At 43.4% G+C, this 17,287-nt stretch overlaps 1 protein-coding gene across 2 annotated transcripts; it reads right to left on the bottom strand.

Moving 5' to 3' along the window:
- Positions 1-1,947: 1,947 nt before the first annotated feature.
- Positions 1,948-16,759, bottom strand: Mgst1 (microsomal glutathione S-transferase 1). Of its 2 annotated transcripts, none has more exons than XM_031383710.1 (4): positions 16,609-16,759; positions 10,709-10,865; positions 7,801-7,895; positions 1,948-2,259 (listed from the first exon to the last, which is right to left on the bottom strand). In XM_031383710.1, the coding sequence occupies exons 2-4, from the start codon at positions 10,832-10,834 to the stop codon at positions 2,013-2,015; spliced, it is 468 nt and encodes a 155-aa protein (XP_031239570.1). In that variant the 5' UTR covers positions 10,835-10,865; positions 16,609-16,759; the 3' UTR covers positions 1,948-2,012. The 2 variants fall into 2 exon arrangements, with proteins under 2 accessions (XP_031239570.1, XP_031239571.1); XM_031383711.1 differs by lacking the exon at positions 16,609-16,759 and adding an exon at positions 13,636-13,851.
- Positions 16,760-17,287: the final 528 nt, after the last annotated feature.

The raw sequence follows: 17,287 nt of genomic DNA, 5'->3' as shown, positions 1-17,287 counted from the left end.
AGAACTTACATTCCTCCACTAGAGGGCTCTTCCTAAGGGTTCCAACACCTCACCAGGACTTGCTGCCTGGTGTTCAGATGCTTTCACACATGAACCAACCTGTCAGGGGCACTCTTGATTGGCAATATAGCATCCTTCTAGGTATATATTACATTTTAATGTAAGCTGTGTGGTCCCTTAGTTTCTCACCACAGGTTAGAGTCATCAGCCACACATGTAGACAAAATGATGTCATTTGGGTGGACAGGAATTCCTTGAGGCAGGAAAGGCAAGATCAGTAAATATCCACACACACGCCACCCATCCTCCTTCCTGGTAAAAGCAGTTTCATGAATAAGTCTCTCAACATTTAACAGCTGTAAACAAATTTTAATCCAGCAACATGGCTGCTCTGGCAAGGGATCACACCCAAAGACCTAAGTGTGTGTCATCAGGCTGGAATGCAGGCACACCACACATCTTTAATCCCTCTGGCTGGAAAACATGCACACACACCCTTAGTATATACTCTTTCGAGATAAAATTAGTTTGTAGAAGGAAGCAGTCATGTTTTCAAGACATCGAATTGAAGGGCAGACAAAGTAATGAAGCAGAGAAAGATTTGACAGAATAAGTCATAGGTAGAATACGCCCAACTATTTAAGAGCAGCCGTATAGGGAGTCAGTGAGTTGGGAGTCAGTGCAATGAGAGCAGTAAAGTTGAGTTCATTCCTGAGTTCATGTAGGTGAGTTCAGGCCAGCATGGCTGCTGAAGGCAGAGAATAAGAAGGAGCCAGCTTAGAATAAATTGCCAGAGTTAGTTTGAGGCCAAGCAAATCAATTTAATGAGAAGCTGAGGGAAGCCAGGTTGAATCAGTCACCTTGGAGAGGAATTTGACTGAGAAAGGCTGAGTTGAAACAGCTAGCCAGAATACAGAAAGAATTAGAAAAAGTGAGCTTAATTAGCAGTGATACTCCAGGACAACAATTACATATTGAGAATAAATGTTACTTTTACATACAGTTTCTACTGTGGATTGAAATTTTAGGTAGAAACTATTCTGAGCTGACATGCCACTATTACTTAAATTTTGAACCTGAAATAGGTAATATTCAGCACTTTATCTTTCTTTAAGTGGGTTCTGCATTTATATATAGTTTTCAGATCTCAAAAGATATAAAATTTAATATCCCCTTTTCCTACTATCTACAAATGGATATTAAATATTGCATACTACTTCATTGAAGAAACATCTAGGTTAGGAAAAAATAGCCTGGTGTCTGCAACCTACATTCCCATGGTCCAAAAATACAATCTGAGGAATGGCCAAACCATAGAAGACAAAATGTTAGAAATCAGGGAATCAACATGAAGGATGTGGAGAGGTTTGCTATTCAGTCAGTTGTTCCACCTTTCCATAGATTGTGTTGTTGTTGTTGTTGTTGTTATTGTTGTTGTCAAAAAATAGTAAAATTAAAACCAAAGGTGGGCTGGACAGCTGGCTCAACAAGTAAGAGCACATATTGCTCTTCTGGAGTACTGAGTTCAGTTCCCAACAACTTCAGGTACAGGGGCTTCTATGGATACCTGCAAGCACACACACTCCATGCACACAAAGACACACATTTATATACATTAATAAAAGAGAAAAACAAATTAATTTATAATGTTTTTAATTCATGTGCATACTTCAGCTATAATGAAACCTAGGCTTCACATAAGTGTGAGCACTATTTTATAGATTCACAATAGAAAATGTAGACAAATGTAAGAAATTATGACAAAATCAAGACTCATAACAAAGTACTTTAGGAATTAGACAACACAGTTAAGGCTGATTATATTAAATTTCTAATCCAAATACAATAGACTAGATAGAGCCTACTGATGCAGTCTTTAAACTGAATTTTCCCCGATTCCTAATTTCTCTGCTCCTTTCATACATAAAACCTTAGAAAGTATTTGAATGCACTGGAAATATAGAATTGTTTTATTAAAAAATTCAATCAGATGGTAAAGAGCACCATTCTCTTTACAGGTACAGTCTGCTCCTTAGCAGCCTGTAAGCCATTGACAAAGTAACTCCATAGCCCACAAAAAAGGCCAAGCCCCTGTTTGGCTGCGGAAGGGGGGTCAAGTAGGCAATGGTATGGTAGATCCGAGCACCGACAAAGATTCTGAAGTGCATGAGGGCTGTAGAGAGATCTGGTCCACTCAGGGAGTACAGGAGGCCAATACCAAGAAAGGGAACAATGTTTTCAATATCGTTCAGGTGGGCTCTGTGAGAGAAGATGACATCATGAGTTTCAAAATCAGTGGAAATGCATGGTTCCTTCCCCCTCTTCCAAGACAAAATACAGTCCTAATAAATGTCTGGGTTAGGTTGGATTGGGTCAGAGTCAAGGTTAGCTAAGAGTGGCTTGAAACTTGCTATATTCCCAGACTTTCCTCAAACTCACAGCCCCCCTTCGCTGCCTCTAAGTGCTTTGATCTCAGGTTTGAGCCCCACACCCAGCAGAGCTGTGGATCTTTCCATTTCGAAGGAAGAACCGGACTGTCTTCACAGCTCCCTCGATTCCTTACTAACATGGTTTCTATTCAGAGCATTTCAATTCGTTTTGTTTTTTTTTTTATCTTGAAAAGACAGTTTGTTGTTTCCAGAATATCTAAATAGCATCTATCCCGAAAAATACACATCATTTTTGTAAGTACAAATATCAGTTTGGCAATTCAAGTTTCTTGTGATGAAATTTTTTCTTCCCAAAGAAAGAATATTCTTTCTTTTATGATCTGTATCAAAACTCCTTCTTCACTTCAGAGTGGTTGTGTAGAAATTTCTTTATACAAACCAGCATCAAGCATCTAGATATGTTCTTTCATATCCAGATAAAACACAGAACTATCCTACTAGATACGGGTGAGATGTCAGACATTCTATATTCTATTTAAACCACAGAAGAAATGAGAGAGAGAGAGAGAGAGAGAGAGAGAGAGAGAGAGAGAGAGAGAGAGAGAGAGAGGAGAAAAAGAAATGGAAGAATCTAATTCCTTAAAGTCTATCTGAGCACCATCATTAGAAGAAAAGAGAACACCTATTTCAGTCAGAATTTCCCTCTGGCTCGTGGCACCATAGGCTTTTCTGTCTTGGAGTGTTATGAACGGTACTTCCACTGTTGACCTGAAAAGTTTTAAGTGACTAATTATAAAAATCAGTATCCTTTATTACGCACACAATGAGTGATGGGTTTACAGCCTAGCCTAGAATTTGGTAGAGTCAACAACTATTGCTATACATCTCAGAATGGAAAGGTTTGTTTGTCATGTGACTGCCCTGTTTTGACATAAATGCTCCGTGACCTCTGGGTGATATCGCCTTTCCCTCTCTTCCTGCCTTTCCTAAGAGCTCAAGACAAAAACCATGACAACATAAGGATATAAGGAAGGCAACAGAGACCTGGGGAAGACCTAGACACAAGCACCCCACTTCTCTCATGAAACAAGCCAAGAGAATGGAGGGTGATTTCTGCTTTGGTCCTCCTTAAACGCTGCTCATGAATGCCCAGTAAATGCTGGTACATAAGGAGATCAATGGAAAACTTCTGCTGTCGCTCTTCAGAGACCATCAATTTACACATTTTTTATTTAAGACAAGGTGTCTTGTTAGACTGGAACTCACAGAGTCGGTTAAGCTGACTGGCCAGTGAGCCCCAGGGATCTGGCCGTGTCTGCCTCCCTAAAACTGGGGCCATGAGCTTGCACCACCCCTCCCAGCTCTTCTTATTCCATTTCTGGAGAATGAACTCTACCCCTGGTGCTTGCAGGACAAGCTGTTTGCTGAGTCAGCCATCTGCCCAGCCCTTTACCTCCATTTTGGAGCATGTCAGGGTTTTCCTTCCCAATATTTTAATAGGAGAGAAAGATTTAAAGTCAGGAAAGAGGCTACAAAAGGAAAGCCCTGCAGCTAATTACAGCACCTCATTCTGAGCCCACAGTCAGTGGGTACTAAGCAATGCAATATTACAGCACCTTGTTCTGAGTCTACAGTCAGTGGGTACTAAGCAATATAATATTACAGCACCTCGTTTTGAGTCTACAGTCAGTGGCTACCAAGCAATACAATATTACAACACCTTGTCTGAGTCTACAGTCAGTAGGTAATAAGCAATGTAATACTAATGCAGAGTCAGGCTCACTGTGAGGAAATTAGGGATAGAGAGAAAGAAATAGAGTGGGGAATTATGGGTCCCTAACTCTTCTCTCTCCAATTTAATCCTCCATCCTTCTCTCCCTGAAGTCTCCACAGATAATTCCTGCTGCTATCCAGAAAGTCCTGGGTTCCACCACCTTCCAGGCTGCAGGGGAGCCCCACCCAGGCACCATGCACACAGCAGGGCCCTGGCAATATGCTGTTATTACACTACTCTTGCCCTAGCTCTTCTGTTTCGACAGTCTGCCCAACCTGCTGGGTTCATTATGTCAGCTCCATTTATAGGCAGTTCCTGGGCCCTCCTGCCAGATCGATGATGCACTTCTTCCAAGGGATGACCACTTTCTGCCTAGTATGATTCCCCACGGCCCTTATGAGTGGTACTCCGTGCTATGGTAGACCTTCCCACACACTCTGAAGGCCACACTCTCAGTTAAGACTCTCATGGTTTTCAGCATCCTCCTGACCCGGACTATAGTTGCCCTGATTGTTTTAAATGAATTATCAAGGTGTGAGCAAGTATGATGCGTGGGAAGCATCCTGTTTCTCTGATGGCCTCTGCTCAGACAGGCATCTGGGTCTAAGCATACAGTGGCATAGTTAAATTCTCACAAGGCACTTTCTCTAATTAATCTAATTTCTCATCATTTCCTCCTTCATGAAATTTTTCTAAAGGCCATAGGGACATGCTCCTGTATCCCACAACCCATCACAGGCACAGACCACTCCTCATGTATTGTCTGATTACTACACGTATGTTGATCTCATATCTTCTTTGAAGATCTTTGATCATATCCCAAGGAAGGTAGGGCCAAGATGAGAACCTTCCAGCGGCTGCTTTGTTCATTAATTGGGGCCCCAGAGGGCATCATCTAGTTGAGCCTCTAACCCTCAGCTCTCGACAGAATTCTCACTCCGGTCACTCAGCGTCCACAGAGCACTCTGAGGGAAGGGTGCTCTCCTAGAGTCCTTGGGCTTCCTTAAAACCAAACCCAAGTTCCTTAGAATAACTCATTTTATTTTCTAGCCATCTTGATTACCTTTCAGGTCTCATTTATCTTGTAATACTGTGGTCTTGAATTCCTCTCAGAATAAGGAGAAATAGGACTAAGTAGATAAGTCAACATCTAGTCTTGTCCAATTACCACTGGTGTGTGTCTGTCTGGAACTCAGGTAACTGACATGGAGTTACATTTCTTGACATGTCCACACATACTACTTTAAGCTCAGAGCTAATTGCCCTATATGGACATATATTAATTTTCTGAATACCTTGGAGGATAGCTTCCATTTCATGGGTAGCCACACTCAGGCCTTGCCATTTGACTGTGGAAATAGCAACAGGTTTTAAGTTGAATGTTGAAAGAATGAGGAGGAAAGTCTACCTTAAAAATAGAAAAAGGAGATTCTGAAATGTTCTTTTAAAAATTATTTTACAAGTGTGGTAGTGGTATTTTATTTAATTCTCAAAAATTCAGAAAGATGTGGCTGAAAACAGGATCCTTGGCCCTTCTGTAGAAGGTTGCCTATTGCTACACTGGAAGTTCAGATTCTGGCCACCAGGGGGCGCGCTGCACACTGGCCTTATACCTCCTCTAGGCACCCAGAGCTAAGGCATTAAACGTCAGGAACACTTACTTGTAGTCTGAAAAGAAGAACATCAGACTAGATTATAGATTTCTCCTCTAGAAGTACCCACAGGAGGGTAAGGATGGCAGACAGGATAAGTAGTAAAGAGAATCTGACCTCTCAAAACAAAACAGTTTTTAAAGCTTTTGTGTAGAAGGCTTGAATGTTCCTCTCCATCTTGCTAATAATGCCACGGTGACGCTGTTAGTGTTTTCTAGTCCTAGCCAATGCTATGAGTAGAAAGTCATGATTAGCATCAACCATGAGAAACTGGGAAAGAGCAGATAAAGCTGCTCAAATGGTTTCAAATGGTTTGATGCCTCCCGAGGCCTCTCTCATCCTAACACTTGACACAATTTGAGGTTTTCACATTGCTTCTTCTGTCCTGAAGCTATTTCCGATGCAGATGCTTGGCACAGCCTCTTTTGAGGTCTGCCTTGCTTAAGAGGACTGACTACCCAGCACGAAACCTGCAGAGCCACAAATGAGTGTTTTAAGTATCAAGCACTCACTTCCTCTTCAGAGAAAAATATTCTGGCTTGATAAATGTCTGTGGTACACAGTGAAAACCCCCGCTTGCCTTGACAGACTCTATTCCATTTCTGCCAATGGTGTTTCAATGGATTTGTTGGAGGAATTGAGGGATGAGTTGATTTTACATCCAACATCTTGTTAGATGCAAACTTTGGAAGCATGCATAAGCGTATGGTCACAGGCCAGGGAACATCTGGAAATCATATACCCCATGGTTTGAGAGAAGCTGTAGGTGTCCTGAGAGGCTTTTAGACTTTCCCAGAGAAGCAAGAAGGGATGATGCTCACATGGTCTAGAAAGTGCATCTGACATCCCATTCACAGGAAAACTCTTTGCTCTCCATTTCTATTTCATTGCAAATTGAGGAGATCTCTTCAAGTGCCTGTTACACTTACTTTTTTTCAGTCTCCATCACAGGACTGCTTAGTGCCTGTAATATGACCCTGATGCTTTAGAGCTCTGTAACATCACAGGCTCAACGGATAACTAGAAAATGGTAATGGGAAGACAGCATGTAGCTCTGATATGCCACCTGTTATAGAAAGGGGGCAACTATTACTTAAATTTCACACTGAATATCTGTATAAAAACTAGGCACACTACATGATTCGATGACAAAGATGAAGAACAGACTTTCAGACTTACAGCCTCAGGGACTTTGGAAATGAGTGTATTAATGGTACTGCTGAGCTGTGAGGGCAGGGTCTGCTTTATCTTTCATTTGTGTCCATTGGGTTTCCAACATATTAAATGTAAAGGCTACAAATGACATTCAGAGACAAAGGAATAGAGATAGATGATAGATGGATAGATAGATAGATGATAGATGGGTAGATAGGTAGCTAGATATATCAGATAGGTAGATAGATAGATAGATAGATAGATAGATAGATAGATAGATAGATAGATAGATAGATAGATAGATAGATAGATGATGGATGGACAGACAGATAGATATATTTAGCAGATAGATAGATAGATAGATAGATAGATAGATAGATAGATAGATAGATAGATAGATAGATAGATAGATATAAATGGATAGATAAAAGGACGAAGGGAGAAAAATCTTCCTATTTCTCTGAAAAGTTTCAGCTTTCATATTTTAACTCTTCTACAAAAATCTTGACCTTTTATGTGAACTGACCATATGAATTTGAGAGAAAAATAACACAGCTGCTAGAATGTACCGCCCGTACTCTGCCTCCAGCATACTGTAAAGAGAGCACAGCCGCTGACCCCCAAGAAAGTCTAGAATTATCACAAAATGAGTGACAGGAGCAACTGTAACACCATGTAGAGAACTCTGTGAGCCTAGCTTGCTGTAGTTGTCACATTTACTACAGAGAATGACCGAATCCCCCACCTTGCTTCTCTGAGAACCTGAGATCCTGGCTGGACTCCACGGCCAGGATTCTTGAGTGAGGGATTTCCAGAGACACGGGTTTACCTGCGCACGCGTTCCACCTTCTCGTCAGTCCGAACAAATTTCTTGGCGTTCTCTCCCTTGCCGAAGCTCGCACAGTCTTCTGGGTTGGCAAAAACCTATTCCAAATCCAAAGAGCAGAACAACAAACAATGATAACAACCACTCGCTTGTGCTGGGGATAGCTTGATGAGAAAACTCAAGGCCCTATGCTCAACTAGCATCAAAGTAACGACATAAACAAACCCAAAAGAGCACCCTAACTACAAATATTGTGAAATATGACGAAGCAGTAGGGGTGTTCACCTATTTCCTAGCATATATTTGGGCATGTGTAAATGTGTACACGTGTTTGTATAGGTGCATATGTGAGCACAGACGCAAACACACATGGGTGCATGTACATGCAGAGGCCTTGGATATTCACGTTTCATTTCATTTGGAAAATACTGTTAACCTAAAAGACAAATCCTCTTAGTAGCCCAGAGCTTCCCGGAGTGGGCTGGCCTGTCTGCCATTGATCCTTGGGAATCCTTCAGTCTCCATCTCCCCATTGGTGAGACTATGATGTCATTCCACCATATCTGGCATTTCTAATGTGGATACTGAAGATAGAACTCAGGTCATCATGCTTGGGCAGCAAGCATTTTACTGACTGGGCAATATCACCAGGCCCAGTAATTTGAATTTTAATAAAAGAAACACATGCATCCTGGTTGACCCTTATGAAAAGAAACTAGAGATCAATAAATCAGACACAAGAGAAGGAAGGGGGAAGAAGTGCAGTTATTTAAACCTGAATCTTCATCAACATGAAAACTTTTACAAAGCAGCACAAATAAAATCTTTAGCAAAGGCTAAATATAAAAATCCTGAAAGGGGAGCAGTGAGAAGGCTCTGTGGGAAAAAGAGCTTACTGCACAAGCCTGACCACCTGAGGGTACGCTCCAGAACTCACAGCGGAAGGAAAGAACTGATTCCCAAAAGATCACTTGCACACACACGCACATATGAACTCTCTCTCTGCCTCTCTCTCTGTCTCTCTGTCTCTCTGTGTCTCTCTGTGTCTGTCTCTGTGTCTGTCTCTCTCTCTGTCTCTCTCACACACACACACACACACACACACACACACACATACATAATGATAAAATAAATAATTATAAAAATAGTTAACAAGGAAGTAAAACCAAAAGAGATGTACTCCTCAGTCCCAACAGACTATCAGCAGAGTACCCTGGCATCTTGTGGACACACCTTCCTTCAGGTGTATCAATATTCCAGGTACTCTGTTCTCACCAAGTAATGCCTTTGCTGCCCAAGGCTGTCAGGAAAGCCAAGCAGCAGGAATTAGTGAGGGGTAGAGAGAATATTCTGACGTCACGGACACGTGGAAATGCCCTGTCCCCTCACAATGTATAAACCCTCATGTTGACTAACACAGTAACACAGAAGTAGAAGAAATGCATTCCAGCGAGCAACCAGGTCACCACGTTTGGGAGCATCTGTTCATGAATTTCTTCCTATAATTACTATGCTGTTTGAAATTGTTTCCCCCATCCCCTGAAACTTGAAAATATGCATTTAAGATATACTTAAGTAGGCTTTACTGTTTAATAATTTATAGAAAAGAAAAACACAAACTATAAAAGTAGTTTTGATTTTAGCTTGAAAAATCTCATAAATATTATAATATTTTTCTTAATATATAAGTATTTATTACAAATAGAGATGTTAAAGAGAACTGCTGAGGAGAGACATGATACAGAGTCAACTCCTGAGGTCAGATCTGTTGGTCTTGTTCCTCATGGCACCCTCTAGTGACCCCACTGGATGGACTGCACTGAATGGCCAAGATACGAATTTTAAATAAAGAAATAAACAAAATACAATGAAAAATACCCAAAGTTTGGGGATAAACTGATCTAAATCGGGGAGGGCGTATATCTAGAAATTGAAGTCAGGGCCTTGGGCACTCCAGGCAAACACCCTACCACTGAGCTACCTCCTGGTTCCCAAGGTGAGTTTTCACCTCAGCCCCACCCTTCATTAGTCGGCAGTGCTGAGTGGGTTACAGCTATTGACCGATATTTCTGTCTTCACAAAATGCACAAGCTGAACCTATCTCCCAGTGTGATGATGTCTGAAGGAGCAGCCCTTACATCATGCTACGTCTATGGTTCCCTTGTGACTGGGTTCCCTCGTGACTGGGTTCCCTCGTGACTGGGATCGATGCCTTTATAGAAAGAAGCAGGACCAACCCTCTGCCTCCCTCTTTTTCTTTCAACTACTATGGGCACGAGGAGAGGGCAGCCCATGCATATCAGTAATCTGTCGCTCACTAGACATCAGATCTGGGATATTGATCTTGGGCTTGCCACTCAGCATAGCCATGAGAATACACATCTGTTATCTAAGCTCCCCCCCTTCTGTGATACTCTGTAGCAGAGGTCCACAATGACAGAGGACCACATTGGCTTCAGCAGCTACTTGTCCCCTCTCAGTTTCTCTCAAGATTAGGCTTTATTTCCCTGAGATTGATAACAATGTCATTATTAGTGGTGCCATTCGGCAAGCAAAACAGTCTCATGTCATGGGAAACCCTGGGCCAGTCTACTCCAGACTCTGTTCACAGCATAGCACAGCACACCCTGATACTGAATGAGCTTTAATAGGTAAATGATAGATAAATAGATGATAGATAGATAGATAGATAGATGATAGAGATAGATAAATAGAGCCTAGATAGATAGATAGATAGATAGATAGATAGATAGATAGATAGATAGATAGATAGATAGATAGATAGATGAGAGAGAGAGAGAGAGAGAGAGAGAGAGAGAGAGAGAGAGAGAGATCAGAATATAAGTTGACAAGGCTGTTTTCCAGGATTTTAACCCTTAAAAGTGAGGAAATATCACCTCTGAAGCCATACCTTGTTGGTTATCCTCTGGAATGCAGTCGCAGAGCTCAGGAACATCATCTTGGTAAGAATGATGGTTGCATAGGAGGCAAAGGCCATCAACACCTCATTGTCCATGAGCTGCTTGAGATCAGCCATGCTTTCAATGTTGGTCCCAGTCTTCCAATGACTGGAAACAAGAAGGGGAGACAGGACCAGCCCAGGTAAGTCAGTGTTCACGTGGCATCCTGACATCACAGCTCTAACTTCATTGTTCTTGAAGTGCACACACATCCTGGGATGTTTACAAGGGATCTGATTCCATCCTCACACAAGGTTCACTCCTGTGATCACAACTGTTGGGAGTTTAAGAATACTTTTTTACTTTATTCTTTATTTACTTGTTCACTTGAGGGCATGGTTTTCAGATATCATAGGCCTCTAATTCACTAGATACAGAGAATAACTACGAACTCTCTGTCTCCCTCCCAAGTACTGAAACTACAGGGTCATATGACAAAACCTGGCTCAATAAACTGCATGATAGCTTCATCATCATGGTCACAGCAACCCAGGTGAAGGAAGAAAGGCACCATCTCCTACAGACGCTCAAGTCTCTTCTATGGTATTGTCTAAGCACACCTCCCATTTAAGTTCCAGGGTTGGTGGTGCATACCTTTAATCCCAGCACTTAGGAGGCAGAGGCAGGCAGATTTCTGAGTTCGAGGCCAGCCTGGTCTACAGAGTGAGTTCCAGGACAGCCAGGGCTACACAGAGAAACCCTGTCTTGGGAAAAAAAAATTTGGACCTGACAAAATCTAAAATCACTAGGAAGAGGGAATCTCCACTGAAAGATTGCCACAACCAGACTGGCCTTGACCACATCTATGAGGGTCCACTCACTATGGGCAGCACCATCCTTAAGCAGGTAGATCTGGACTGAATAAGAAAAATGAGAGAGAGAGAGAGAGAGAGAGAGAGAGAGAATCAGAGACAGAGACACAGAGAGAGAGAATCAGAGACAGAGACACAGAGAGACAGACAGAGATGCAAAGGCAGAGACACAGATGCAGACACGAACATAGAGAGAGGTGTGGCTTTCCGGCTTCTACTTCCGTTTCCACCTGGACATCCCTCACTTATAGGTTGTGATCCAAAAATGTAAGTGAAATAAACCCATTCCTCCCCAATCAGTTTTTGGTCTGAGTGTCTCATCACAGCAACAGGACACCATTAGGATATATCTCGTCATCATTTGTAATACCAGGACGCCATTAGGATATATCTCATCATCATTTGTAATACCAGGATGCCATTAGGATATATCTCGTCTTCATTTATAATACCAGGACGCCATTAGGATATATCTCGTCATCATTTGTAATACCGGGTGCCATGTACACATCACACAAATAGCTATACAGAACTGTTCAGAAATTAGTGACGGGAAAACCTTCTGTACATGTTCAACACAGATGCAAGTTTTTTATGTTTTTATCTACACTTGGATGAAATTCATGCAATAAAAAGGTTCACTGTGCTCTGGATTGTTTTTAAATTCTATGTATGACAGTGAGTTGATCCACTTCTATGAGTTCATGCTCTTGAAAGCATCGTGTGTTATCTCAGTGCAAGATAATAGTTTCAGTAGGTTTTAATATATCTGCTATTGCTCTGGTATTGGGGGAATAAAAGTCATGGTAAAATGCCCTATCCTTCAGAGCTCTTGTAAAGTTAATTAGCTTAATAAAGAATCCCTATAGGCCTTGCCTCTGAACAGAGATCTGAAGAAATGCAACAAGGACTTTAAAAAAAAAAAAAACTCAGGAAGTTTATCAAGTAGAAAATTCTGCTATTTAATAACCTTCAAAATAAAAGCCTCTGTGATTGTTCCCAGAACAAAACTTTATTACCGCTGGAACAAAAAGTTCAGAAAGGTTTTGGTGGTGGTGGTTGGTTTTCGTCAGCATGATAGAAATCAGTGGTAGAGAAGGAGAGAAAAGTCAAGAACCTTCCAGAAGAGTTAGTGGTGAAATGCAGAGTTGTCAGCAGCTGGAAAGAAGGGGCATTGAGGGGTTTGTGCATCTGCAAACTGTAGGCATGAAGCTGACACTGTGGGGTTGCCTGGTTGCCAGGGAGGAGGGCTAACTCCTCAGGCCTAGGATTCTGGGAGGCCAGCCAGCACCAAGTCCCTATACTGTCTACACCATGGGCTCATGTGCCTCCTCTCTCAGACATCTCCCATTTCCCAGGGGTAAGAACACTGACAACTAGGCAGGACTGACCACATCAAGGAAGGGAGGACAATTCTGGATCTTTTCTCTTTGTCCTGAGCCTGCCGTGCCTAATTGAAACCAGAATAATAACCAGCAAGGCTCTGTAATGACGAAAACAAACTCACTGAAAGCTTGCTGTTAGGGAAGTGTCCAGGATAGGTAGGTAGGTAGGTAGGAAGGTAGATAGATGGATAGATAGATGGATGGATAGATGGATGGAGGGAGGGAGGGATGGATGGGTGGATGGGTGGGTGGGTGGGTGGGTGGGTGGGTGGATGGATGGATGGATAGATAGATAGATAGATAGACAGACAGACAGACAGACAGACAGACAGACAGACAGATAGATAGATAGATAGATGATAGATAAGAAAATTGGGGAATCAGGGTATTTAATCATAAATTGCATAATAGATAGACAGATAAAAAATTGGGGAGTTGGGGTATTTGATCATAAATTACATGAGACACATAATTACAAGGATGAATTTTCCTGTAATCATCCATCCCTTCTACTATCCATATCTTGACTAGCATCATGCCGAGTTCCATGGTGTGGAGTTGGCTGTGCCCTGAAAGAACACAGGGATACACTGTGTGAACTCCAGAGTTCACACAGACTCTGGAGTCCAGGCAGATTTCAACAGACCACTCACTAGGTACAAATTAACTGAGCTACCATACCTGTAAAACAAGTTTTCCCATGTAGCTCCTGATGGTCCTGTCCTCCTGTCCTCCAGCCTCAACTTCTGAAGTTCAGATTACAGTGTGTACCACCACACCCTAAAAAAATGATACTGGACAATCCTACCTCAGAGGAATTTTTTTATGCACTAAGTGACTATGAAGAACTTTAATAATCGCCAGTGCTGGGTGAGTGTTTGATAAAGTTGCTCCTCCTGTGGCACTGTTGTAACCAGGTAAGGGTTTTCCAAAGGCTTGTTATACCAGACCTCCCTGTAAGACAAGTGAGTGACCCTCCTCTCCCTTGAGGGCTATTAAGGTGTTAAGCATATAAAACACTGATAAAGACTATTAACATCATTCCTAATTTAGTAAGTCCCTATTGTAAGCATTCCTTCTGGTATGTGTTTTCTTGTATGTTAGCAAATGTGTTGGTGGGCAGGGTGATTTGAATCCCTACTGGCAGCTGTAGACTTCCCAGGCTGTCTGCAGCACAGGACCGTCAGTCAATCACCCAGATGGAATTCTGTCATGCCAGCATCCGAGTCCTTCTTGGACACCTCAAGTAAGCAGCACAGTGCCACTGCTTGTTACCAATGCACATCTCTGGCTACTGAAGGCCTTGTCCCAGCCATGGCTGCACCAGATGCTTAGTCATCATAAGCTGGGTGAATTCTGCAAACCTCAAAACCTGTTCACAGATGAGAGGGGAGCCCAATGGGAGCTTAGCTGGTGAACGGTCCTAGCTTTGCATGTGGAATGCTGTGTTTGGTGCAAACAAAGATTCTCATTTACATGAGGGGCTGCGCCACAGTGGGTATGAACACAGCCCTTCCCTTTGTTTATGAATGCCTGCTGTGATCTGTGCCAACATTCCCTTTCTGGATTACTTCCTAAGCCAATATAGAGGCGCTTCCGTGCTGCTTCCTGGTATGACAGGATCAAATCCTTCCCTTGAGTAAACTTTTATTGTGTATATGTATATGCATGTATGTATATATACATATATATATAATATATACATATTGTGTGTGTGTGTGTGATTTTTTTTGAGACAGAGTCTCACAATGTAGCCCAGATTAGCCTCAAACTCACTACACACCTACCCCAGCCTCTCAAGGCCCAGGGTTACAAGCCTACATCATCACACCCAGTTTCTTGACTGCATGGGCTGTTCATCATTAGCACAGCGGCCTGCCTGATAAGCCAAAGAAGACTGAGTCCCAAGGCCGCGGGACAGTAGCCATGGAAGGACAGTGGAAGGGTACTAGGGGCAACTGGGGCAGAAACGATACGAAACAGGGGTGGCAGAGACAACAAGAGCCAAAGGCAGAAACACGGACGCCGAACTCAGAAAGACTTGTCAGGAGCTGCTAAATGTCTAGACTCCTAGCTCCAAGCCCAGAAGCTAGAACCCTAACCACGTCAAGGCTGAGGCCTCTTCCCCTCAACCCTAGAGCTGCCCACCTGTCACTGTGGGGCGAAGAGAACTTGAGGCCTATAGGAGATGCAGAAGTAGAGGGTACTACTTACTGCCGCATGCACAGTTTGCCATCACCTCGCCGCTGAAGATAACAAGAGCTGCCAAGTGTCAAGTCTTAGGATACTGATCACTAAACCTTGCCCCCTGCCCCGCCCCAGAGCCTAAAACAGTGGGGTTCTGCTTTCCAAAGTGCCTCCTGGCCTGTTAGTCCACCCTCTAAGCCCTAGGCCCTCTCCAGGGACTGCCACCACCACACAAGGTTCTCTTTACCTACCCAGGATTCCTGTCGGGAGAGAGCAAAGGGATGCCAGCCAATTGACTGGAAACAGCTTGGGATCAAAGACTCCAACACAGAAACAATGTTCCTCTACTTTTAAGAAAGGAAGCCTGAGTAGGGTATGAATAAGGCCAGGCAGTACAGTGGAGACTGGAGAGGCTCCAGGCTGGAGCCCAGTCCTCCACCTGCAGTTCCTCAACTCTACTCTCCACGCTAGGGATTGTGGGGTGCTGTTATCTCATCTCCTGGAAGCGTCCCCTGGAACTCCCTTTGACATATTTTGCCCCGGTGCTATCTCCAGTTGAGAAACACTCCTCTTTCTCCTCATGGGCCCTCAGCCAAGAAAGGCAAAGTTCTTTTCTTCTCAAAACTGTTTGCCCTCTCTGCATCAGTATTGTGAAACTTGGAAAGTCTGGGCACACAGCCACGAGGCCATGACTCTTCAATTTTGAGCCAACTAAAAACAGCAAGCACATTTGTTGGGAGGACAGAAAAGAGGGCTGCAACAGAGGAAGAAGAGAAATACACGGATGGTCAGATTCCCAGGCACCTTCCCTACAGCCTCAGTCAGGCAGACTACAGTGCACACAGGGGAGGACGGCTCCCAAAGGCTGCCCCCCTCAGCTCTATGGTCATCTGGCTCCAGTCCCACCAGAGCGTGCTCTAAGTCTTTAAGTCATATGACACCAAAAGAATTATTGTAAAGACTTCTAGAGAGTTCTCTTGCCTACCAAAGGAGAATCTAGAAAAGCAAACCGCTTTTCAACAAGTTGAAAGGCCTACATGTCCAAGTCACCTGGGACGCTGTAGGGCTGTACTCCCTACGAATGGACAGAAGTTGCTGAAACCATAGTGGCTTCTCATCTTGCTACAACTTGTATGTATTTTTTTTTCTCCCCTCAAGATCAAGAGACCCTTTCAAAGAGAATGCTACTTGGGCTTGAAAATAAGAAGTAAGAAAACCATCTCTTAAACATGAAAAGACACGTGCTCCCAAGTTTCTTCTTGGAGTTTGAGAAAGGAAAATGTAATGCAGGAACAGAAAAGCACAATTCTCTTTTAGAGCAGGCCACAAAAAAGCGGGAGGGACATTTAAGCAGCTAAAGGAAACAAAGGCTTTTCAAACAGGCACAGCACCCCCCCCCCCCGGCCCCTTGCACCCACCACCCTCTCCTAGCCTGGGAGCAGCACCATGGCCCCGCGCAGCACCCACCTGAATCCAGGGAGAAGAGCTGCAAGCCGCACACCTCTGGGACTTTTCACCAAGAGGACCCGCGCTGGCACCGCCCTCTTTCAGGCTAATCTGTTAATTACCCGGCCTCTTGAGCTCGCCAAGCCCCGCCTCCTGAGTTTGCTAAACCCCGCCTCTGAATCACCTATGGCCCACTGCAGCCACCACCTACTCTGCAGAAGGGGTGAGACTAGCCTGCAGCTGGTCAGGGTCTTTCTCTCTGCTAAGGATCTTGGCAGTTCTGTTCGGGCTTGGGAGAAGGAGAGCAAGAAAGAGGTTACTAACTTTTATGTCTGTCGCTGGAAACAAAAGACCTTAGTGTTTTGCAAATCCTAAAAGGAAAATGTGTTAAGAAGACTTAAACACTGGGGGGAGGGACTGAGGGGGAGCGGGCGGGCGAGGGGGCGCTCTATGGTTGTAACTACCTTCAGACTGCAAAGTAAAACCAGAGAAATTCTGAGTCTGTTAGGCAATTAACGTTGTGTGGGTTTCACAGTGACTTAGGAAAGTGTTGCAAGGAGGCAGGGTCATTCGTGCAACATCAAAGCTATTGCACACAACCCACAGTAACAGGCAAGGCCAAGCACTAGCTGGGGGCTTCCCTGAGGAGATCTAAGGGTGATAGGTTCCCATCTGCAGGATTACACTTAAGGACTTCACC

The sequence above is a fragment of the Mastomys coucha genome, unplaced genomic scaffold (assembly GCF_008632895.1).
Source record: "Mastomys coucha isolate ucsf_1 unplaced genomic scaffold, UCSF_Mcou_1 pScaffold20, whole genome shotgun sequence".
NCBI lineage: Eukaryota > Metazoa > Chordata > Mammalia > Rodentia > Muridae > Mastomys > Mastomys coucha.
The sequence above is the reverse complement of the archived record's forward strand: the minus strand, read 5'-3'. Positions and strand labels throughout refer to the sequence as shown.